The sequence below is a fragment of the Hibiscus syriacus genome, unplaced genomic scaffold, assembly GCF_006381635.1.
Source record: "Hibiscus syriacus cultivar Baekdansim isolate YM2019G1 unplaced genomic scaffold, ASM638163v2 tig00001799_pilon, whole genome shotgun sequence".
Classification (NCBI taxonomy): domain Eukaryota; kingdom Viridiplantae; phylum Streptophyta; class Magnoliopsida; order Malvales; family Malvaceae; genus Hibiscus; species Hibiscus syriacus.
The window spans coordinates 81,953-107,544 of record NW_024061890.1 but is presented as its reverse complement, the minus strand read 5'-3'; the positions used below and the strand labels follow the sequence as shown (position 1 = coordinate 107,544).

Sequence of the window (25,592 nt, the reverse complement as noted above, 5' to 3'; positions counted from 1 at the left end):
GACATGGCTAACTTGTTTTCCTCCTGTTGCTAGGAAACACTATTGGTGAGCACTGCATGTCTATATAACCATGTTTTTTCATGTGCATGGCCATATAATCATGTGTTTTTTTCCCTTCAAAATTAGACATTTTTAAGCCGATGGATTCCAAAATGAATTGGGTAAATTTGCATGCAGTTGAAGTTGTATTTCACAGTTTTCAAAACTAAATAGTTATAACTGAGGCATTATATGGTGTTTGAGTAACACAAGAGTAGACCTCGGTAGAAGGCGGTAGGTCTATTAGTTTTCGGAAAAAGTATCCAAAACCCATCAACATAAGATTCACTTACCACTGGATTTTAAAAAATAACCATTTATCCTCAAGTTTAATGAACAAATTTTATGGAAACTACATAAAAAGTAATATGAATAATCTAATATTTTATCACTTATTCATCTCTCACGTCCAAAGCCTATCGTCTCCATCTTCAGAGCTGAGCAAGACGGCGGATATCAATCGGGTAAGCATCGGATGAAGACTGAGCACTATAAGATCTCCTCCCAATGATCTCATTTGCAGCCTCAGTTGGATGAAAAGCATCCCAAAACAAGTGTCATTCCTATTCGGACATGGAGTTTGGGCAGGCAAGCAGGTAATTTGCCCATTGTTCCTCCCCACTCCACAACACCCTGCATTTCTTACTTAAAACCTGGAACATTCACAAACATAAAAAAAAAAAATCAAACCATTGATATAACATTACTAATATTCAACGTTTAATGAGTGTTTATAAGATGCTCCTCGACGTTTACCGTTAGCCGAAGGATTGCTTGTTATGTCTTGGAAAAATCCATAAGCATTGATGTAGATGAACTTGGCATCGGAATCGGCGTTATTGAATTGATCGACGAGACCTTTAAGCCTGTAGTTGAAAATCCGGTTTGCAGCATGATTCTCTCCACACAAGTTTTACGGTCTTGACTGTTTTGAGCCAATTCATTAGGACTGCAACCGATCTGACCCACCCCGATCAACACAAACTTCCTTTCCCCGTAGTTATACAAAGCCTAAACCATTTTATTTGTAAATCAATAGAGGAGATTTGTGGGAGACAAAACTGGGGGATATGTGTAAAGATCAATGGAAATGAGATGCTGTGCTTTAACCTGAAGCTTCTGAGTGTATTCTTGAATAAGAACATCAGCAAATTGCTCTGGGTTATATTGCCTGCTGCTTGAGTAAAAAAGGGGCATGAATTAGTTGTTAAGGTAATCGTTGTTGCCGAGTCCGATTGAGTAAATAAATTTGACTTATAGTTTGCTGCTGTGGTTTCATCCCCTAGCAAGTTCACCACTAGTGGTATTGTTTGTTGGTAATTTTTAACTTGCCCGCTGAAACTCATTCGAGCTCCCTATACAGTACAAGTTTGCAGATAAAAGTTTTAGTTTCCAACAATGGTACGATTTTTACCAGTTGATCCCGGCAGCTAACCCCTCCAAGTATTTGTCCACCGCTAGCGGTGGAGTAAGGCGGGATGTAATTGTCAAAGCCCAAAAGTTGAGCTGCAGACGTTAAAATAACACTATCATGGTACTGCTTTGTGAAGGTGAAATCGCAGTCTACTAAATAAGTCATAATCTGTTGTTTTCAAGTGAAGGAAACCCTTGGTTGAAGCAGCCAAACAAACGAAGGGAAACAAAAGTAGAAGCTCACCTATGACATCGACGGTGGTTTTACCATTAGAAAACCTTCCAGTGGGTCCATTAGGGAAGTCAATCCCATAAGGCAAGTAATTAACCCTAGCCAATGACGAGAGTCGATTATTATTCCCATTATTCACCAATGAATCCCCGAAGATAAAGTAGCGAGGAACTTGGGGAGCAACTCTAACGCGTAAACACAAATTCAAAACCAACAGTACCACTACAACCCCAGACCATTTCCCCATATTACTATCAACTCAAGAGCTACGAAAAAGGAAGGAAAAAGGAAGGAGAGTATGGCTTAGTTTGTTTTCACTGTGTAATCTCTTCAAATCTCTAATGTCTGTGCCGTAGACATTAGATTTCGCAGACTGTTTGTTTTTTAGAAGACAGAAGTTTTTCTAACGTCTGCGCAAGCTCTTCTTAGTGCAGACATGATTTTATGTCTTCAAATGTCTTCAAACCTCTTTAAGAACAATTATAAAATATGGTTATTTATTAAAATAATTTTAAATAATTTAATAAGGTTATTTATTTTAAAATAATTTATTTTAAAATAATTTATTATAAAATAATTTATTTTAAAATAATTTATTTTAAAATAAATTATTATTATGGATTGATTTATTTTAAAATATGGATTGATTTATTTTAAATAATTTATTAGTATGGATTGATTTATTTTAAAATATGAATTGATTTATTTTAAATAATTTATTAGTATGATTGATTTATTTTAAAATATGGATTGATTTATTATTGTAGTTGTATAGATTGATTTATTTTAAATAATTTATTAGTATCGATTGATTTATTTTAAAATATAGATTGATTTATTTTAAATAATTTATTGTTGTAGTTGTATAGATTATTTAAATTTTAGTATTGTAAAACTAAAATTATTTAAATCTCAGTATTGCAAAACTCTTTTAAGTTTAAAAAATCAGTTTATTTATATTTCAGTTCATTTTAGCAGTCTGCAGACGTTAAAAAACAAACAGTATTCTTCTTGCAGACTGTAGACTTTTGGTCCGCCTCTTCTGCTGCAGATGCCTGTAGATGTGATCCGCAGACTGCAGACATTTTACCTCGATAAAAACAAACACCACCTAAGTAAATGGGAGTGTGAAGTATCTGGTTAGTAATATAAATGCTAATCTGTGAGTGTATAGACACAGTGTTGAATGAATCATTGAAGGGACGATGGTAGGTGATGATGTTTTTAGCTTTTACAGTTGAAGTAGGTTAGAGTTAGATACATGCATTAATTTCACGCGGAGATTACGTGAGAGTCTGTAGTTAGTCTCTACTCCAACTCCAAGGAACTACTTACCACTCAATTTCTCTAAACAAAAGATGCCGGTCCATACACTAAGATTGTATGTAATGTAGGATAGTACCATATATGTGATTTTGTATATACTTTTGATTCTAAATAATCGATTTAGGCTTTATTCTAAAGAAATGGATTATGATTATGTAAGAGGGCAACATTACAAAAAGTATAACTAAGGTTAATGTAGGTTTAAGAGAAACTTTTATGATCGATTAAAATCGAATACACAAAGTTAACCATTCATCATTAATAATCATTTGTTGCATGATTAATTCGATTTGATAAATGATGTTGTTTGATACGTAGTTTAAATAGTCGTTATTTATTCTTAATTTGTTTGGTTTCACTACAGCAAAACATGTTTTTAGCTGCGTTTTTTTAGGCCTATAGCGGCGTTTTTAAGCGCCGTTAAAAAAATTAGCAGCGCTAGTAAGAGCGTCGTAAGAAGTGTCGCTAAAACGAATGCCACAAAAGTTAGCGGCGTTTGTGAAACTAAAATGCCGCAAAAGGTTGAGATATATAGTGACATTTGTTCTTTCAAACGCCGCTATATGTTATGATTTATAGTGGTGTTTTTCGCCACAAACTTTGCTAATTTTATTGTCTTTAGTGGCGTTTTTTACCACAAACGTCGTTAGATCATTTGTCTTTAGTGGCTTTTTTTCCACAAACGGCGCTAATTCTATTGTTTTTAGTGGCGTTTATAATACAAAACGCCGCTATATATTATGATTTGTAATGGCATTTTTACCACAAATGCCACTATTTGCAACAGGTTGGCATAGGCAAGTTTGATTGGGTTTAGGGATGGTAAAAAAAACTCGAACCCGACGGAGAAAATCGAAAACCGAATTAAACGGGGACGGAGAAAAACCGTTTAAGCTAAACGGGGACGAGGACGGGGAAAAACCGTTTATGTTAAAAGGGAACGTGGACTGGTTTAGTAATCCCCGCCCCGATTACTCGATTACTCGGCTCGATACCCGACCTGATAAATATTAAAAATAATTATTATATATATATATATAATATTAATAAATTTAATTTAAATTAAATTAAAAATATATATAATATTTATATATTTAATTTAAATATATATACCTGGCCTGATATCCGTTTAAATAATCGTTTATGCTAAACGGGGATACTCGTTTCCCCGCGGTTTTCCACGATTACCCGATGGGGATCCCCGTTTAAATCCTCGCGGTTTTTTAAATGGGGACGGGTACGGATTTTTTAAACGGGGACGGGGATAGGGGGACCAATACCTGGCCTGAACCCGGCCCGTTGCCATCCCTAATTGGGTTGCTCTTCGTTGAACCCGTAAATTGTTCATCGTCGCTATTTTTAATATGTTTTATTCCTACTTTGTATTACCCAAATTTAACTTGTAACAGTATCTAATAACAACCTAAAAATAAAATTACGCTTCCAATTAAACAAAAATACATAAAAATATGAATAATTCAAAGTTTACAAACATCCAACAAAAATGTAACGTAGTTCAATATTGTTCACTAGAATAAACAAAACATTAACCTAAGAAATCACCTAGGATGAAGAATTTTTTTGCTTGATTATGTTGCTTCATAGCTTCAAGTTGATTTTGAAGTTCTTCATATCCTCTCTGTTTCTCTCGCTTCTCTCGCTTATTGCCACTTGAGGCTGAGTAGTCAAGCCACCAACAGAGTTTGTCATCCGAGGCTGAGTGTTGATAAGGTTGAGTGTTGATGCAACCCTACATACAAAGTTGAGATAAAACAAGTCGTTCCTAAAAATAAACACACAATTCCATTCAAATAAGTTGGAATGTAATTTTGTATACTAGAGCATCAACTCTCAGTCTCTTACCCTTATCTTGGTGTTGTACAAATGAACATAGATACACTCGATGAAGTGGTTTGAAATCTCATTATAATCAGTAATAAGCCTGAAAACAACAAGGTTCAAAGCTATTATAATCTCATTAGAATAAATAAAGGGCTTGAAAGCAACAACGAAATGCAAAGCTAGAGATGTAACATCAGTTTAAATATATAACTTATCTACAATAATCTAGACATTAGAAGGCTATGAATAATGGAACATTCTAAAGTTTGGATATTGTTTTTGTTCATACCATTTCACTAAAATTGTGATTAGATATAAAAAAAAAAAAAAAAGTCTTTTGCAATGTTCTAAAAATAACCATAAGCCAACAACTGCAAATTGTAATTTATATCATGTAAAATGTTATTGACACATGAAAAATATTTAGCATAGCAAGTATGACTCAGTTAAGGGAAAAAGCACATGGAGCATTAAGTAAAACAAAAAAGTCAACCCCTGAACCAATTGACAGATTATATCCGAGTTCCAAAATTACTTATATTGCACCCTTGTTCTTGTTAACGAAAAAAGCACTTGGAGCATTAAGTCACACAAAACAATCTCAACCAACTGACCAATACAGATGAAGCAAGCTTTTGTATGATTAATTCAAATCAAAGTTCTAGAACAACTAAATCTGACTATTAAAGGAACAAAAGTTACAAAACCTACACCCAAAAAACATAACATTTTCTTTTAAATACAAACATATAATTATCAGCTACTAAAATCATCCAGTTATCAACCAAGTTCCAGCTTGGATTACCAACTAGTGGGTTATTTATAAAAGAAAAGTGGGGAAGAATAAAATAAAGCAACAGATTGGTCTCAACTAAAAGATTTTTTCACACCTTTTACTAGTACATGCAATTCAAACTAAAGAATTACCTAAAAATAGGTCTTCAATCTCTTCGCAGTTTCCAGCCAATTCAGCTAAACGAATATACAAGGATTAATCAGTTCATCTTTCTTATCATTTTGTCCGTTATAGAGGTTTCATTCACATATTTACAATAGTAGTGAACAGGTTGATTTAGATACTTAGTCGTTTCCAAAACTGAAGCTGAGGCTCTAACTAGAAAGCTATTGAAATTGGACAGATAACAAAACTAACTCACCTTCTCTTGGATTATGGACTCCTCACCTTGCAATCTCTTGCATCTGATGACAAAGATTACTGTTCCTCTATCATGTCAACATCATCAAATGCAAAATCAATCTGCAAAAATAAATCCTACATCTTACCATAAAATAGTTTGAATTTTGAAGCATACCAGGCTAATATTGAATTTATAATTATGAAAGTTGAAAAGGCTTGAGAAAAAATAATAGAAGCTATGGGGAAAAAATCTTTCAGCAGCAATAAATGGAAATTTGTTAATTTATTGGAACTTGTAAATGCCTAGTGACCCAACAACAAAGAAGAAACTTTGCAATCTAGTGTTGATTTTACATAAGTTCACAACATGCTAGAGCAAGGGTTTTTGATGGTTCAACAAATTAAAGCATTCAACCAGAGCTAAAAAAATGCAACAGTCAAAATCCAATTAACAGCAATTTATTGGTGGAGTTTTGACCAACTTGAGGACTGTTTTCAACCTCTCATAATGGAATTTCGGCCTTTGCTGCCTCACATGCACTCACGATAGACATGCAAAAAAAACAGATCAACTTACAAATATTATAAATAACAAAGAAGGCTGCAAAAATAGAGGAGCAAGCAACAAAAAAATACGTTCTCTAGTAAATGGAATTCCCCCTGTTTTGTTCTGAAAAGCAAGTGAGTCCACTGTTTTTCTTACCAACAGATGTGAACCCCTGAAGCTCTCTGTGTTTGTGAACTGGATTGCAGATCCAATTAATTCTTGGGTCATTGTGATAGCATTGTGTGGAACATCAACCAGGAATCTGAGATGAGAAAGAAGAGAAATCCTAACGATTATTCTTTCAATAAAATATATTAAAATTACCAAAATCCATCAAAACCCTAACGATCTAATATAGTATTAACCCAATTAATTTCAAAAGGCAAAAACCAAAAAGGAATATGAGATGATAAAGAAGAGAAACCCTAACTTGCCTGAATTTGATGCTTTGAACGCCACATCGATGAAAAATGGTATAGGAAAGAACGCACAGATTTTGGGTAAGAAGGGCAGAGGAAAGGGAGTGAGAGCGGCAGAAACCTATTTGAACAGGAAAATAAGGTCAAAAAGGGTAAAGGAAAGGAGACCCAAGGCTTGCAGCATTTAACAGACGTACTGACCTATTGCGACATTTGTATATAAAATCGCCACTAATGTACTGATCTATTGCGGCATTTGTATATAAAATGTCACTAATGTACTGATCTATTACGGCGTTTGTTTAAAAAATGCCACAAAAGATGAGGCTATAGCGGCGTTTCTAAACAAAACGCCGTTAATGTTATCATTTAGTGTCGTTTGTATTTAAAACTCTACTAATGCACTTATCTATTGTGGTTTTGCGACTTAAACGCCGCGATATGCACAAAATTAATGGTGTTTCTATCGAAAAGCCGCTATATATAAGCACCGCTACATACATGTTTCATTGCTGTGGTTTTTTAATGGCGTTTTGAAAAAAAACCACTATATATCAGTCTATTGCGACATTTTTTATAAAATGCCACTATATGTAGACGACTATTGTGGCGCTTTCCTACAGATGCCGCAAAATTTGTTATTTTGAGGCGTTTGTTCTAAAAACGCCACGAGAGGTTTAAAGTTATCGGCATTTGTTCAAAAAAACGCCGCTAAAATGCCTCTATAAACCCATTTTGTTGTAGTGTTTTTGTTGTTGATTTGGGATTTTTTATTAATTTTATGTGTATGGCGTTAGATTCTAGAAACTACATTAAAATGATGCAATTCTATAGAATTTTTTATTTTTTGGAGTCAAGGCTGGATTAATGGAAATGACTGCATCCAACCCAACAACTTCTAGAAGATCCAATAGGCGTCTTCCAGAAGGTTTAGTTAGTATTCCTGAAAAACAGACGATTAGCTTCAAATTGGAATTACAATTTATTTAATTATTTTAGGAATTATCATTTAGAACTATCTCTTATCTTTAATAATAATTATTAGCAATTATTTCCTATTTATTAGGATTTATATTTTAGGAGTTATTTTTCATGTATAATTCAAGAGTTATATCTTGATATTTCTGCGTATTTTTAGGATGCTATAAATACCCCACCGGGCAAGTTAGAAGATATCCCTCATATCTCGAACTACTTTGTTCTTTGTTTTCTTTAGTTGAATAAACCTTTATTTTATTTTATTTTCTTTTCTTTTCAATTTCTTTATTTTTCTTTTAATGTCAATCATGCTTGGCTAATTTTTTCAAAGCCAAAGGCTGAAGCTGCAACTCAATCTATTATTGTGACAATCGAAAAATGTACGTAATTTCCTTAGATTATTTTCTTGAATTTTCGGCAAACCAAGGAAGACAATCGACCTTTCTTCAATATCTTGATATATTCAATCCAAGGAGTGCACATTGACTTGATCGAAATTGTGATCTATAGTTGGGGAGGAGAATCAGCTTGTAGTAAGTTCAATTAACTAAGAACAAACTTAGCGGCAGTCCGCTAAGGAAAATCAAGATCAGATTCAATTCTCATTGAGACACCATAATCTGAGCACGGGCTCTTCCAATTCCTGAACCAGTATTGACGTTAATATCAATATGTGATGTTAATCTGAACAAGGTTTGTATTCCAAGGATTGACTATGGAATATCTGTTCACCATAGGGAAGAGTAAGTTATAAGTGTTGGGACTTGTAGACTGTAACTGGCAAGTATCTAAGGTAAAATCTATTTTAATGATCAAAATAGGATTGAGTAAAAGCAAAGTTGGAAGCTATCTTTCATTTATTATCTTTTCTACAATTTACTTTTATCGCTTTAGTTATTTAATTTTAGTTTACTTGATTATTCCAAACCCTTTTTTTAATTATTTGTTTTTACAGGTTTCTTGGTTAGAATCAAATCAAATTAGAAATAGATATTTCTAGATTCCCTGTGGATCGACCATTCTTCTCATTATTCTACCTATATTATTTCTTGAGATTAATGATAATTTATTTGACATGAAAACTATGTTTGTCAAATTAGAGTCGTTGTCGGGGACTTCGACAAAGTAATTAATTTTGTTTGTCTTTTGATTTATGACCAGTCAAACTCATGCATATTATAAGAATTTGATCCAGAAATTGAAGCACGAGCTAGAAGAATTCACGGACAAACTCTTCGAGAGAAAGATGATAACAACAACAAACTGAATCGTATTCAACATCCACCGCCATCCTTCACGAAGGCCCGACACATCCTGACACTAATTCCATACCTGACGTACACCCGATGGATGATCACACCATCCGGGAGTTAGTCGCAGCACCTGTTGTTTAACAACCGCTCTGCATCACCTTACCTCAAGGCAAAACTCTGTTTTAACTTAAAATGAGGCTTATTCATATTATTCCTACATTCTACGGGCTTCTCAGTGAGAGTCCGCACAAGTATCTCACATAATTTCATATGGTTGTTTCGAGCATGAAACCACAAGGAGTATTCGAAGACCAAATTAAACTATGGGTTTTTCCTTTTTCTTTATCTGGTTTAGCTAAAGAGTGGTTATTTTACTTACCTTTGAATTATGTCAATACATGGACTGATTTAACTCAAATTTTTCTTGATAAGTTTTTCCCAGCAACAAAAGAAAGCGAATTGAGAAGAAGCATCCTGATAATCAAATAAAAAGATGGACAATCATTTTATGATTACTGAAAGAAATATAAAAAGATTTGTACAAGTTGTCTGCAATACGGGTTATCTGAACAAACGCTTCTCTAGTACTTCTATGAAAGACTGCTTCCCTTATAGATGAAGATGGTCAATGCTTCTAGTGGAGGAGTTCTCATCAACATGACACCAAACGCAGCAAGAGAATTGATTTCAACGATAGCAGCTAGCTCTCAACAAATGGCTCTGCAAGTGAACCTACCCAGTAGGTTCACGAGATAAGTTTTGTTTCAATTGAAAATAAATTAGATAAACTTACTGAAGTAGTTAATTCCCTTGTTGCAAGAAAAATCAGATCAGCAATAGTATACAGAATATGCATGATTCCAGACCATCCAACCGACTCTTGCCCAATGCTATAGGAAGAAGTTGGCGCACAAGTTAACACTGTGGGAAATTTTTCGGGACCTCCCCAGAGGCATTATAATCCTCACGATAATACAAATAATTGAGGGTGGAGAAATCATCTAAACTTTATCTATGCATAGAATCAGAGAGCAATTCAAGTATATCAACCAAGACCACCTCTACAACAACCTTATCAGCCGTAGAAATAATCACTTGATTCAATCATTAAACAATTTGCTATATCCCAAGAGAAGTTCCATAATCATACTGAGGCATATTTACAAGAGATTGACAAGCATATTAGTTAGTTGGCTCAGTCCATGGGGAGTCTAGAATCACAAGGTAAACTTTCATATCAAACCAAAGTACTTTCATGGAAAAATGTAAACGCTATCACCCTCTAAAGTTGAACACTTATCACACCACCAGACTCATATGAGGTAGGCGCAGATTCCCAGAATAAAGAAGATGAGACAAAAGTTGACACAAACTCCCAGGGAAATAACAGGGTTAACGCAAGACCCTAGAATAAGAAGAAAGATGAAGTACAATTTGGTTCTATGCTACTTCCCTATGTCGTTCCACCTCATTTCCCTTCCAGGTTAGTAAAAAGAGATAAACAAGCTGAGGAGAAAGAAATTTTGGAAGTTTTTAGGAAAGTAAAAATCAACATACCTCTCCTAGAAGTTATCCGAAAAGTTCCAAAATATGTTCGATTTCTCAAAGATCTTTGCTCCACAAAAAGAAAACTTATTAGACATATGAAGGAATTTGGGATAGCACGTTTCAGTCGTTTTTCAACGGAAGCTTCCACCAAAGTTAAAGAACAAATGTATTTTTATTATACCTTGTAAAATCGGTAAGGTTAGAATTAAACATGCCATGTGTGATTTAGGAGTGTATATAAATGTTATGCCATTATATGTATATAATTTATTATCTCTTGAGCCTTTAAAAGTTATGAGAGTTAATATACAATTAGCAGATCGATCGGAGATTTATCCTAAAGGACTTTTGGAGAATGTCTTGGTTAAGGTAAATGAGCTTATATTTCTAGCATATTTCTATTTCATTGACATGGAAAATGACAAAAAATATTTCTTCTAAAATTCTCCTTGGGCGACCTTTCCTTAGTGCATCACACATGAAAATCAATGTAAAAAGTGGTATTCTTACAATGGAAATGAACGGTGAAGTCGTAAAATTTGATGTATACAAAGCAATGTGATATCTTGATAATGTTGCTAGTTTAAATTTTGTTGATGTTATTGAGCCTGTATTTGATGAATTTTTTTAATCTAATTTTGTTAAAGAAATATGTAGGGAATTAGAGAAATTTGACAAAGAAATCAAGGAGTTTGAAAGAGTTTTTTAGTTTAGTTTATTTTGATTTGATTCTAATTCCATCAAATTCTAAACTTATAACTTTTGTTTTGCAGGCACCCGAGATCGAATTAAAGCAGTTACCAAAACACTTGAAGTATACATTTTTTTGTGGAAAATAAAACTTTACCGGTAATCATCTCAAAATTGACAAAAGAACAGGAGGAAGACTTGGTGACAGTGTTGCGTGCGCATAAAATTAAGATCGAATAAGGGGCAAAATCCTTATGAGAAAGAAAATGCTGATTAAATCCACCAATGATGGAGGTTGTGAAAAAAGAAATACAAAAACTTCTTGATGCTGACGTAATTTATTTGATCTCATATAGTAATTGGGTAAGTTCATTCCATGTGGTTCTTTAGAAAATTGGTGTCACGATAATTGATAACTCAGAAGGTTAGTTAGTTCTGACATGAGTACAAAATGGATGGCGAGTCTGCATTGATTACAGAAAGTTAAACTCTTTAACTCGAAAAGACCATTTTCATCTTCCCTTTATAGATCAAATGATAGAAATATTAGCTGGTAAAACTCATTATTGTTGTCATGATGGATTTTTAGGTTTCTTTCATATCCTAGTAGCGCCATAAGATCAGGAAAAGACAAAATTCACTTGTCCCTTCGACATATTTGCTTACCTTCGTATGCCTTTCGGATTATACAATGCATCTGCTACATTCCAAATATGCATGCTCAACATTTTCTCATATTACACTGAAAAAGTATTAAAGTCTTCATGGACGATTTCACTATGTACGGTAATTCTTTTAATGAATGCATTTTGAAATTAACTAATGTGCTTAAACAATACCTAGAATTTAATCATGTTTTAAATTATGAAATATGTCATCCTATGGTAGATAAAGGATTGATTCCAAGACATATTGTTTCTTTAAATGGAATTGCGGTCAATAAAGCAAAGACCGATATTATATGCTCACTCCCTTACCCCACAACGGTAAGGAAAGTTCGTTCTTTTCTTGCTCATGCAAGTTTTTACCGCATATTTATCAAATATTTCTCAAAGATAGCGCAAACTTTATGCAATTTACTACAAAAAGATCAAGTTTTTTTTTTTTTAATCAGAAATGCGAGGAGTCGTTTAATATTTTAAAAGCAAAACTTACATCATCTTTGATTGTACAACCACCAAATTGGGACTATCCTTTTGAGCTTATGTGTGATGCATCGAATACAAGAGTTGGCGCGATTCTTAGTCAAAAGGTCGGCAAAGTGTTGCACGTCATAGCTTATGTGTCTCGAACTTTAGATGCGACGCAGAAAAATTATTCTACAACTAAAAAATAATTATTTGCTTTAGAAAAATTTAGATCGTATTTGCTGGGAATTAAAATTGTTGTTTTCTCTGATCATGCAGGACTTATGTGATGGATTTTACTTCTCCAAGAATTTAATTTAGAGATTAAAGATAAAAAAGGATGTGAGAATTTGGTAGTTGATCATTTGAGTCATATTCCCCTCTCCATGTCAAATCCACTAATTCAAGAAGTATTTCCCAAAGAAAATCTGATGTTAGCACAGAAGGTAACCCCTTGGTTTGCAGATATGGTAAATTATTTAGCCAAATGTGAGTTACCATTATATTTGCCTAGATAAAAATTAATCGAATCAAGGGAGAATCTTGATTTTACATTTGGGACGATCCTTATCTTTGGAAGCATTGTTCTGATCAGTTAATTTGGCAATGCATCATCGAAATTGAGGTAAACTCGATCTTGAATTTATGTCATTCTTATTCTTGTGGTGGACATTTTGGACTAAAACATACTACCCATAAAATTTTAGAATGTGGTTTCTTTTGGCCTAATATTTTTCGTGACGTTTCTTTGTTTTGTAAAACGTGTAAAAAATGTCAATGTGTAGGTAATCTAAGACGAAGAAATGAAATGCCTCTCAATCCGATCCAAATTTGTGAAATTTTTATGTGTGGGAAATCGATTATATAGGTCTATTTACTTCTTCATTTGGAAATACATATATTATTCTTGTTGTTGTTTATGTTTCTAAATAGGTTGAAGCTAAGGCTACCCGAAATAATGATGTCAGAACTACGGTTAATTTCTTGAAAAATTTTATATTTTCTAGGTTTGACACACCACGGGCAATAATAAATGATCGAGGAACTCACTTCATCCATCGGTTAATTGACTCGCTTATGAAGAAATTTGGTGTAACTCAAGGAATTGTCACATCTTACCATCCACAAACAAATGGGCAAGCAGAAGTATTGAACCATAAAATCAAGGCATTTTTTAGAAAATCGTCAAGCCAGGTCGAAAGAATTGGCTTAAGCTTTTCAATGCATTATGGGCCTACCGAACCGCTTACAAAGGTTACATTGGAATGTCTCAGTATCGCCTTATTTTCAGTAAACCATGCCATTTACCGGTTGAACTAGAAAATCAAACATATTGGGTGGTTAAACAATGTAACATGGAGATGGAAGCAATTGGTGAAGTGCGAAAATTTGATATATAAGAACTTGAAGAAATTTGAAGAATCGCTTACGGTAATGCTAGGATATATAAAGAAAAAACAAAATAATTCCACGATCGTAGAATTTCTTTTAAAGAATTCATTATCGGGAAAAAGTTTTGTTATTTAATTCTAAACATAAACTTTTTGCATGCAAGCTTAGATCAAAGTGGCTCGGACCTTTCACGTTAACTCAAATATTCTCTCATGGTGCGATGGAAATTAAAGACGACTCGGGAGGTCGATTTAAAGTTAACAGTCAAAGATTAAAATCGTACTACGAGAAAGCTCCAATTGGGTTGATCGAAAAAATTAAATTGAAGAACATGTTGTCTGAAAATAGGTCGTCGAGCTAACGACGTTAAAAATAGGCTTAGTGGGAGGCAACCCATTTTAATTTGGTTTCTTACATTTACTTTCAAATTTTAATTTTTGTTCTTAATTTAGCTTACCATTTAGCATATTTTAATTTTAATTTTAATTTTAATTTTAACTTTAACTTTAACTTTAACTTTAACTTTAACTTTAACTTTAACTTTAACTTTAACTTTAACTTTAACTTTAACTTTAACTTTAACTTTAACTTTAACTTTAACTTTAACTTTAACTTTAACTTTAACAGGTACCTCGATAATTCAATTCGAATTTTATTGAAGTTGAAGCAGTGTTTTGATTCGGCTATGGTGTAAATTTCTTTCCCAGCAGTGGGGTCAATCAAGCTGCACCGGGGGAGTGAATTTATTCTCCCCATGTGCATCGTTTCACTAATAGACGCAGATAGCAAAGGCCATGGGAGCCGACACACAATAGCATACCCTTTTTCACCCTTTTTGTTTCATTCCCACCGACATCCCATATTCCCCCCATAAATCCAACATTCTCCGACCCTAAGACCGGCCGGCCACCTTAACTGATGAGCTTTGGAATTTTTCATGAGGGTCCACATGTTTATTTTTTGTAAATCCAATTAGACCTCAATTATTATAACTCTTTCCCCTTAATTGCCTTAAATTCTCCCTTCCATTCGTTTGACCTACCTATTTATGCCAGCCAACATTTCACGGCAACATCAAAACTCCATCACCTTGATGATTTCCTCGCGCCACCACCCCTACTCTGATTGACTCTCCACCAACGATGGCCTCGCCAATCTTTATGTCGTCACTCATATTCTTCATCTTCATCTTCCTTATGCAAAAATGGTGAGAACGAGGAACCAAACAAACGCTCCATTGTAGCCGCCAGTTACATTCAGGGGCAGTCATCTTCGTCATGTAGAGCCGGCGTTCGTCCAACTACCAAGCAATTTCGATTCCTCATCATAGCCGCTAGCACCTGCTCCCGCTCCTACTCGTCGGGGTGGTCGTCATGCACAACACCCTCGCGTGCCTTCATCTCCCTCAGATGAACCGATTCATGTTATGCCGGATAACTAATCATCTATGGCTGAATACGTGGTCTAACCTCACGGAACTGTCAATCCATCCGGACTTTGCCAGAACCGTCACTCGTCGACCGGTCACATACTTTCTACTCAATGTTGTCGGGTTCATACTCATATTTCATGTCCGACGATGCACCACCCTTCATCGCTCACTTGGCAGCACCTGAGGAACACAATGAGGTAAATTCTGAACTCGTACCTTTATTAATGTATCACCCCATTTATGGTTTTTCAGAGACTTTGAAGTCGATTTTCCAACCGAAGCACAACCATCTCAATTGGCCATGCATGTTTCCCCTTCGTGCTGATACTCCGAGTAATACCTATCTTCACCATCTTTTGCGGCAAGTTCGGCTGAACCATCCATGCATGAAAATGATACACCTGATAACGTAGATAATGTCGAACGCTATCGACATGGTCGCACTTACGCGGTTCTAATCGAGGAAGAATTGTAAGGCTATGTTCAATTCAATGACAATAAGCTTATTCATTTCAATAGCATCCGCCATAAAAAATTCCAAGTTTATAAGTTTATCCTGGTCTGAGCTTGAAACGTTTTATATTTACGTAATTCGGTTATGAACTATTTTGATGCTATTTGTTGGACACTTTATTCTAACATTAAATGTGGTACTTTTTATGAGTTGGTATTTGAGTTTTATGCCACATTTACATTCCTGTCGAACCATGTTGCTAGTGTCGATTCTCTCGCTGTTATTTCATTCTGTTTGTTAGGACATCACTTTCGAATATTTGTGTCTGAATTTAATTATGCTATGGGATTCGTGATAAACGTCACGGATCCTAGTTATTTCTTTGGAGGACTATGCCACAACCAGCACCGGAAGAGGCAGTCTGATGTGCACACTCAAGTTCACAGAGTGCATGGTCCACTTAATTCCATCGAGACCAATCTCGCCGAGATCCTCTCCTACCTTCGCCTGGGATCATCTCAACGCGGCTGTAGCCATCATTAGAACGGAGAGTATTTCTATCACCTCTCTTGTGCTTTTATTTACTTTTTTTGGACAAAATGACTTAAGTGATGGGGTAAAATTACATCAAATTTTTGCCTTGCTTATTCGATTGATTGAAATTAAGTTTTTTTATATTGATGTGTTGAGATTTCTTGTTGCCTATCTGATATTTCTCTTTGTTCTCTAATTTCCTTGAGAATTGTGACCTTGTATTGTTTGGAATTTAGGAGCATTATAGTAATTGTTACGATTAATTGATTTTCTATAAAAATTTACTTGACTTTCCATACATTTGTTAATTAAATTGAAGCTTGATTTAGTACACATATAACCTTTCATGTGAGTTTTGAGCCAATTGAGCATATGATTTTCTTCTTGCTCTTTGTTTCATGGAGTGTGTCGAACAAGTTCTTAGAATTCTAGAACTTACAACATAATACTTTTTGAGGCTATATGCTTGAATATGATGCTTTAGTATGATAGGGACACTTAGGATTTAACCACTTTCTTTCCCAAAATAAATTATCTACCCTTTATTTTCCCTCAGTAAACCAATTTTGAGCCTTATATCCTTTTTTTTATTACCACATTATTAACCCGAGCTGATTTATTTTTATCCCCTTTTGTCACCCTTTTCAGGACAGAGTAAGATTGTTTCAAAAATATATATACAAAAGAATAAATAAAAGAATTTCAAAAAAAGGAAGAGAAAGATTCAAAATTGTTATAACAAAAAAAGGAGTACAATTTGGTTCGAACAGTGAAAGATATATTCGAAAAAAGAAAAAATCGGGAAATAAAGTGTTGATTTCTTATGCTTCCTTTGAATAAATTTATGGAATGATGACTTTTGCATTATGTTCATATTTACTAGTGGAGATTAGATTTGTTTATAATCCTATGGTAATGCTTTGATTAGTTTCGACTTGAGCGATTCTTTTACCTTAAACATTGAGCGGCATGAGTGAACCATGGGGAGGCAGTAAATTTTGTTCCATTGATATTAACGGATTATTGGAATGCCATGCTTTGCTTAAACTTGCTTTTAGTTCCATTGATATTAACGGATTATTGGAATGTCATGCTTTGCTTAAACTTGCTTTTAGTTATTCCTTTTGCTTATTGTTCTTTGATTTTTGATATTTGCTATGGTCTTGATTCGATTGGATTTCTTTGAATTATTGTGTAATAGAGGATGACAACTTGTGATTTTGATGTATTGATTGATAGAAGATCCAATAGGCGTCTTCCAGAAGGTCCAATCAGCCTTCCTGAAAAACGGACAATTAACTTCAAATTCAAATTATAATTATTTTTTTAGGAATTACCATTTAGAACTATCTCTTTTCTTTTAAGAATTATTATTAGGAATCATTTCCTATTTATTAGGAGTTATTTTTTAGGAGTTATTTTTCTTGTATAATTCAAGAGTTATATCTTGATATTTCTATATTTTTAGGAGAATATAAATACCCCATTGGGGTAAGCCATAAGACATCTCTCATATCTCGAACTACTTTGTTCTTTGTTTTCTTTAGTTGAATAAAGCTTTCTTTTCTTTTCTTTCTTTTCTTTTTAATTTCTTTATTTTTCTTTTAATGCCAAGCATGATTTCTATCATGCTTCGCTAATTTTTTCAATAAGCCAAAGGCTAAAGGTACGACTTAATCCTCTTGTGAGAATCGAAAAAAGTACGTAATTTCCTTAGATTATTTTCTTGAATTTTCGGCAAACAAAGGAAAGCAATCGGCCTTTCTTCAACATCTTGACATCTTCAATCCAAGGAGTGCACATTGGCTTGATTGACGTTACGATCTACAGTTGAGGAGGAAAATCGACTTGTAGCAAGTTCAATTCCCTAGGAACAAACTTAGTAGCGGTCCGTTAAGGGAAATCATGTTGGGTTCAATTGTCATTGAGACACCATAATCTGATCACGGACTCTTCCAATTTCTAAATCAGTACCGGCGTTAACAAGGGTTGCATTCCAAGGATTGACTTTGGAATATTAGTTCATCAAAGGGAAGAGTAAGCTACAAGGGAACCTTTTAGACTGTAACTAGGGATGGGCATGGGACTCGGGTCGGGTCGGAACGAGATTTTTTCAAAAAAATTCGAGTTCAGGTCGGGTTTTTTAAAGGTGATGTTTGGGTCGGGTCAGATTCGAATTTAGGGTAAAAATACCCGACCCGAAAAAATATAATTTTACCTTATATATTTAACAATAATTACAATAATACCCCTTTATATATTATTTTTTTCATTTAAATCACCGTTTTATTCAATAAAATAATATTTTTATTATTTCGGGTTGGGTCGGGTTCGGATTTTATCTCAAAAAGTCGGGTTCGGGTCGGGTGTAGGGTATATATTTTTCGAGTCGGGTCGGGTGAAGGATATAAAATTTTTGGGTCGGCTCAGGTTTCGGCCAAAACCCGACCCATGCCCATCCCTAAATGTAACCTGTAACCAGAAAGTATTTAAGGTAAAATATATTTCAGTGATCGAGACATGATTGAGGCAAAGCAAAGCTGGAGGTCATCTTTCATTGATTATCTTTTCTACAATTTACTTTTATCGCTTTAGTTTTTTAATTTTAGTTTAATTGATTATTCCAAAACTCCTTTTTATCATTTGTTTTTATAAGTTTCTTGGTTAGAATCAAATCAAATTAGAAACAGATATTTTCAGAGTACTTGTGGATCGACCATTCTTCTTACTATTCTACCTATATTATTTCTTGAAATTAAAGATAATTTATTTGACAGAAAAATGACGCTGGTCACTGTTATTGATGGATTAATTTCCATCAATACATTAGATCGAAGCTTTTACCTTTTTCTAAAGGACCTAAACCCTTTTAGTGATGATGCTGATAGATTGCTAAAATGGAGATATTATTGCAGTCATGGCCCTAATATATCCCCATCAGTCAATGTTAATTACTGGCCTAATCAATAGTATATCAGCGCCGGTGAATAATGATGGGCACATCAACAACAATTAAGTTGTTCCATTGCTCTTTTTTTCGTTCACATTTCTGTTGTGATGTGCGCATCCTTCAACTCGAATTAAGTCGTTTCATTGGCTTTTTCTTCATTCACGTTTCTTTTACACGTTCGATCATTCAAGTAAGAGGGAAAGATTCTGGTGATTGAATCCAAATTCTCTTTCAGCCAAATTTTTATAGACGCTGTTTGTCAATAGAATTTGGATAAAATTAATGATATTGATATCTAAGATCAGTTCAAATCTGTATATTTTGATGTATGGTTTGGAAGACAATTTCCAAAAATCTCAACGTCTCATCATCAAGTTGGTTCACTGAAGAAAAACGGAAACCTAAGCACATGCCAATTACACTAACTCCATGGACTTGGTTGTGGTCCGGTTCGTATAAATATGTCTAAGTACATTTCGGCTTCCCTATTTAATTTTGGGTTTACTTTTGATCGTCTTCAATTTTCAACAAAATTCATTAAATGCAGTACCTGAGTCACAGGAAAACAAGTCATGAATGTTGAGTGGGTACTAGAGACCAAGTCAAGTCGAGTAACACAAGTCTTTCAGGCAATGCACTGGTGCTTACTCATCAGTATTGTTCTAGCTGGCTCGATGTTGACCTTCGCCCTCGGTTTTACAGAGTTTTTCTAAATGCTCTCATCGTTGATCAATCGAGGATAGGAATATGAATGGGTAGCCTTTAATAATTGGAAGAGAAGAAAAACTGAGTACAATGTTGAAATCCAATTTGAATTAAGTTGATATGAAATAATCCAAATTCTAAATAAGTTGGATATAAATTTGAAAGAAAAGAAAGGGGTCTGTCTTCTGAACAACTCAATTAAGCCAAATGTTTAGCATATAATAATCACATGAATTTAAGCTAAATGTTGTTTTCTTGCGTTTATTGATCTGTCTTCTGAACAACTTAATTAAAACTCTGGATGTCGAGTTGGGAAGACTTCAAGCAAGGGATCGGTTGCAGCATCTTTGGACAGTTCGAATCTCTAATGCATTTCTAATTCTAAATAAGTACTAGTATTTTTCTTGTTATGGTATTCATTCATCCAGATGCAGCAGTGAAGTATATATTTCAGGTCGAACCGCCACCAGGAGTCCCTGACCATAATGGCTTACCTTTGACACCATCGTCGACCATTTGCACACTGACATTGCAGGCGGCTATAGCAGTTATATGTTCATTGTATATCATTCTTGGAACATGGAGATGAAGCCATTCAAAGAGTATCTAATTGCTCCAGAAATCAAAATAGTGGAGAAACCCATTCTAATACTATATATTTCAAATGAATCATTGATGATATTAAGACATAACATTCTTACGAGGAAAAAGATCTCAAAAGAAGGAACAATGTCCTAGAATAACAGCTAAAACACTTTTTGGCTCTCCATCTGTATATATCCCCAGATAATTTTAAGAGGATTTAACATACAAGCAAGGTTATATACAGGGAACAACCCACCAGAAATGAACCATTCAAATAATATTAAACTTGGCACTTCTATCTGAGGGAAGCGAATAAGGTGCCTTGTTGCTGCAACCATAGTTCCACATTCCTGATTGGCAAGGTCCAACAGAGTAGACACAAGCTTGAATTATGTCATTGATGCCAAGAGAATGGCATTCACTCACTTGAACGTCAATCTTCATCTGATGTATATCTTTTGACTCTAACCCGTTCACCATTAAAGTGGATGAACTTCCATTTACTCACGTATCGTCTAAGAACCAACTTCTGCTTGTCTTCTTGGCCAAGTTTCTTAAAAGCACGGGCTACTTTCCTGATTGAGTTTTCATCTGGTCTGACACGTAATTCCTCCATGTCTGCAAATACCTTTGCAATGAACACTAATAACTTAGAACCAACATAGTTTTGATTTATTTGGTATGAATTCTCAAGAACAGTTAGCAGAACTGGTTTTGTATGGCATACCTCTATTATCTTATCATGCATGTCATGATGATCAAATAAAGAGATCATCCTAGAAAACAATTGCTTTGAGATAGAACGGGTGTGTGTATGCAAAATCATGTTCCACAATGATTCAGCCTCATCCACTCTGCTATCCATATCAAATGCAAGTAGAAGGGCATCATATGTTCCCATCGTAGCTCCTTGGCCTTTGCTCAACATCCACTTCGCCACCTGAGTATCAGTGAGTCCACTAGTGAACATAACCGAAGCAGCAATTACAATGTAAATAAAACAGCATCATGAACTAACAGGTTGATAAGTAGAAGCACACCAAATGATCATTCAGCATTAATGTGTACATGACCAAATATATAACAAAGGCTCCACATTTTTAGCTTTGAACCACCAAACAAACTAGAAGGTAATGGAAAATTACTGAACAAATAAAGCTTCACAAAGCAGTGATACCAACATACTTGAATAACACGCAGCCATTGGCTCCTCTTCCTCAAAATTCGTAAAGCCTTGGCAGCTGCAATCAATGGAAACTCGATCTCCCAAGCTACCCATTTGTCCAATGCTCCATAAACAATCTCCTTTTCATCGGGAAGTTGAGAAATCTGCTTATTTTACAAATACAATCAGTGCATAGCTCTATCTTGAGATTCTAGAATATATAGTAGAGCTAAAAAACAGAAGTCAAAGAAGAGAAAATTAAACTTACAATTCTAACAAGATTGAGTGCCTTTTGTCTAGAGCCAGCTGAATCTCTTTTCTTCCACAAGTGATGCTCGTTCTTCCCCACCTTCTTCACTGGTTTCCTGCATACTGAAAATTTTATAAGTTTGGGCTTCTAATTTAAATATTAATATTCAATATTTTGATATATTGATTTCAATTTTTTAAATAAAACCTACTTCTCGGCAGCTCTGGAAATGCTCAGTGATTGCTCAACCATCTTCTGGGAACATTTACCGCAGGGAATTCTGCAAATTGACAACCCAGGAACCAATGAAAAAGTCACTTCGTTTCTTTTAAACTGAAAAACAAAAATTTCAGCCTTTTTCAATAGAAATATTGGGTAAACTCAAGATGGCAGCCTGGAAAAAATGATAGCTTGGAATTTCAATTTATCAACCTTGATTTTGGGCAAATCGGATAACGGATAACTTCTTGAATGGATACAGCTAAAAGCCATTGATTTCATTCTTCTTTATTCAAAAGAACCCAATTCGAATTTTTTGGTCAGAGAAAAGGAGAAAACCATGTTTCATGCCAAGATGGAGGTAAAAAGATTGAAACGAGTATCACACATGAACTGTATTTTGAGAACTATTGGGCCTCAATGGAGTTGAAAAGTATGGGCTAAAGAAACACGGTTTTTTGGCCCATTAGACCAGAGAGAAATTAATTGGCTCAATATGCCACTTAAGAATTTATTTTGCGGCAATTGCTACAATGAAGGATAAACTCGTCTGAGTTTGCTCAAGAAATATTTTTTATTGTCCCAAGTCAGTGGTCCCACATGGGTCAATATTATATTATTTTTCATGAGACTCGTCACGTGACAAGTCTTACGGGTAGTAACTTTTTTAAAATTTAGTAAATAATTTGTAAAAAAATAAAAAAAAAACATTGGGAATCGTCACATCCAGATGATGAGTTACCTTAGAATTTAATCTAAAAAATGCATCGTTGGACAATGGGCACTTTTTGAATTTTAAAAAATTTAACCGTTGAAACTCGTCACTTCGACGTGATGAGTTTTGTCAAATTTAAATTAAAAGAATACTTTTAAAAATTGTTTAGTGCATATAAAATAAGTTTATTACAAAATAATAATAATAAAAGTTATTAAAAATTAAGACAATACATAATAATATTTATTTATATTTTCGTAATTCTTGACGATGCAGAAGGAGTGGTCGAATGATATTGGAGTTGGGTTTGTCGAATACTTCGTGTTCATCCACTTTGATTGTCTTCTTCTTCATTTTTTTTTCAACAGGAGGTGTACTAAACATCACTCCACTTTGAGATCCACCTTCGAAATACAATGATGGAGTACTTAAGGTATTTGATGCTGTCATTGTTGTTATTGACTTAACTTTGCAACCGAAATCAGTACCTTGTTAACCATATATAATATGATCCAATTCACCCTCACCCACATGTTCTGTTGAAGATGTTTGAGTGATTTGCATTGCATCCCATGAACTTCCAACCCAATTCAGTTGACTCTCCATTGAAGCGTGATATGGAGGATAAAACCAATAATTGGTATGAGATGCAAAATGCTCTACAGAAGACGAATATGTCGATTGTGACACTTTTTTGCCCTTTGCGAACTTGGCCTTCATTTCTTCCCTCTATTCCCTCTCTTCCGGTGTTGTTAAATATGATTTCTCATTTACTTCATAATTTCATAGGTACAGAGAAATGTCAAAATCAAAGTCAGTAGTTGTAATTTCGAAATGTATAGGGACAGATAAATATCACCCTCCGTTGTTGAATGTATACAACATGCTTCCTCGACTAATTCTCTTTATGCTTCCCACGCGTATCAATTCTATGGAGCGTGTCCATATCAAATATTTACGTAGGATTTGGTTGATGAGATTCAAGCTGTTAAAACACTCTATCTGCGGCGTTCATCTCAACAATTGCAAAGTGTAACAAAGACGAAATGGCACACCACAACTCCGGATCTCATCGTCACAATACAGAATCCAAGAAAACTATAAACATTAATTATAAAAGTTAGTATAAATAAAAAAATAAGTAATTACTAAAATAATATTTACCACATGTCAACCGTCGATATCGATCTTCATTCGTATATCATTTTTATTTGCACCCGACAACTTGGTCTCGATAATTTTATGTTTTCACCTAAATAATATAATAAAAAATTTAAAAAAGTTAAAAATAAATTTCAAAATTTACCAAAAAAATAAAACTAAAAAATTACCTTGTAGCCAAAGGAAACTCAACAGCGGATGATGTAATTAGTATAAAAAAAGGATTGGTTCAATGCCTAAGACTGTAGCAAGACTATACAACTGGAAACATCAACTTTTTGACCTCTTTCGACGATTGTAGCCTTGTAGAGTCCCAGTATAAAAATGCAAAAAATGGTCGAGCCCCAACTAGTATTGCGACATTAAGTAAAATTATTTAATATCGAAAGATACTGAATGTGCGCAAAATTACTGGATTTATCCGATAACGATATCCTGCAATCAATTAGAGAAGATACGTTTGGGATGAAAATATAACCTCTTTCTCGGTAGAGTCGTTAATCACATTAAATTCGAACTCTAACCAAGTTATTTGTATCTGGTACCCTTCTAAGATCTCTGGCGGTAAAATCTTTCCCAAAACTGTCTGAACAATAGCGAATCGGTTGAAATCATTGTGCCTCACTGATGTCACACCATTAACCGGAACATAATCGTCGCTTCACCACGCGAAAAATGGAAAGTATGTGTTTTAGAGCCCAAATCAATGTCAGGTTCACCTTAAAATTAGGTAGAAATGTGATTGGATACAGCCCAGATTGTTGTAAATATATAATAATCCGCTGATGCGAATCTCTAAGTGTCATTCCTCGTTATCGAATGTCTCGTTCTTCTTTCGGAGTGAGTTCGAGCGACGAGATATGATGTTGAAAACATTTTGATGTTTCGATATAACAAATTAAGTATAAATGAATTTTAAGATTTTACAATCTTTTTCAAAATATATTCGATGAAATTAATCGAATATATAAATATTACTCCACGTTTTTCTAAGGTCAATTTCAATCCTTACTAAAGTGTAAAATTGTGTTTAAAACTTAAAATATTTTGAAACAGTTTTTACAAAGTATTTCGAAACTTAATCGAGCCAAAAATCAATATTATGAAGGGATGTACCGATGCATTCCGTGATGTATTAATGCACTCTCTATTTCGAATGCATTTTGTGTACCGATGCACAGCCATGCATCGATGCAATCTTGAATTTAATGAAACATCGAATGCATTTTATGTACCGATGCACAAACCATGCATCGATGCACTCCTGGTTCTTTTGAAACATCGAATGTAATTAGTATACCAATGCACCCCTAGTGCACTGATGCACTAAGCCTTATAACAGTCGAAATATTTGAATTTTACACATAGTGTACCGATGCACCCTGATGGTGTACTGATGCACACACACTCCCAACTGTTTTATTTAATTATTTTCACACAATAACGGCTCTATTGACTTCATCAATGATCCCCAACAT

The 25,592-nt window shown here is 34.4% G+C and overlaps 2 protein-coding genes across 2 annotated transcripts; both read right to left on the bottom strand.

Moving 5' to 3' along the window:
* Positions 1-1,071: 1,071 nt before the first annotated feature.
* LOC120133888 (GDSL esterase/lipase At1g29660-like) lies at positions 1,072-1,937 on the bottom strand. The gene is made up of 4 exons (XM_039150386.1): positions 1,697-1,937; positions 1,454-1,545; positions 1,372-1,394; positions 1,072-1,213 (listed from the first exon to the last, which is right to left on the bottom strand). The coding sequence occupies exons 1-4, from the start codon at positions 1,929-1,931 to the stop codon at positions 1,072-1,074; spliced, it is 492 nt and encodes a 163-aa protein (XP_039006317.1). The 5' UTR covers positions 1,932-1,937.
* An 18,824-nt stretch (positions 1,938-20,761) lies between these two features.
* LOC120134048 (pentatricopeptide repeat-containing protein At4g18975, chloroplastic-like) lies at positions 20,762-22,643 on the bottom strand. Its single transcript, XM_039150532.1, has 6 exons — positions 22,452-22,643; positions 22,231-22,352; positions 22,038-22,134; positions 21,790-21,933; positions 21,332-21,544; positions 20,762-21,232 (listed from the first exon to the last, which is right to left on the bottom strand). Exons 1-6 carry the CDS (start codon positions 22,518-22,520, stop codon positions 21,038-21,040), a joined length of 840 nt encoding a protein of 279 aa, XP_039006463.1. The 5' UTR covers positions 22,521-22,643; the 3' UTR covers positions 20,762-21,037.
* Positions 22,644-25,592: the final 2,949 nt, after the last annotated feature.

Bases quoted from the DNA above. Each gene is read 5' to 3' on its own strand.
- LOC120133888 (XM_039150386.1), bottom strand. From the start codon at position 1,931: ATGGGGAAATGGTCTGGGGTTGTAGTGGTACTGTTGGTTTTGAATTTG. The intron at 1,395-1,453 runs GTAAAAATCGTA...TGTACTGTATAG, and splicing joins TTAGCTGCCGGGATCAACTG to GGAGCTCGAATGAGTTTCAG. The intron at 1,214-1,371 runs GCAAGTTAAAAA...TTACTCAAGCAG, and splicing joins GCTCGAATGAGTTTCAGCGG to CAGGCAATATAACCCAGAGC.
- LOC120134048 (XM_039150532.1), bottom strand. From the start codon at position 22,520: ATGAAATCAATGGCTTTTAGCTGTATCCATTCAAGAAGTTATCCGTTA. The intron at 21,934-22,037 runs GTAAGTTTAATT...TAAAATAAGCAG, and splicing joins CACTCAATCTTGTTAGAATT to ATTTCTCAACTTCCCGATGA. The intron at 21,545-21,789 runs GTATGTTGGTAT...ACTGATACTCAG, and splicing joins AATGGCTGCGTGTTATTCAA to GTGGCGAAGTGGATGTTGAG.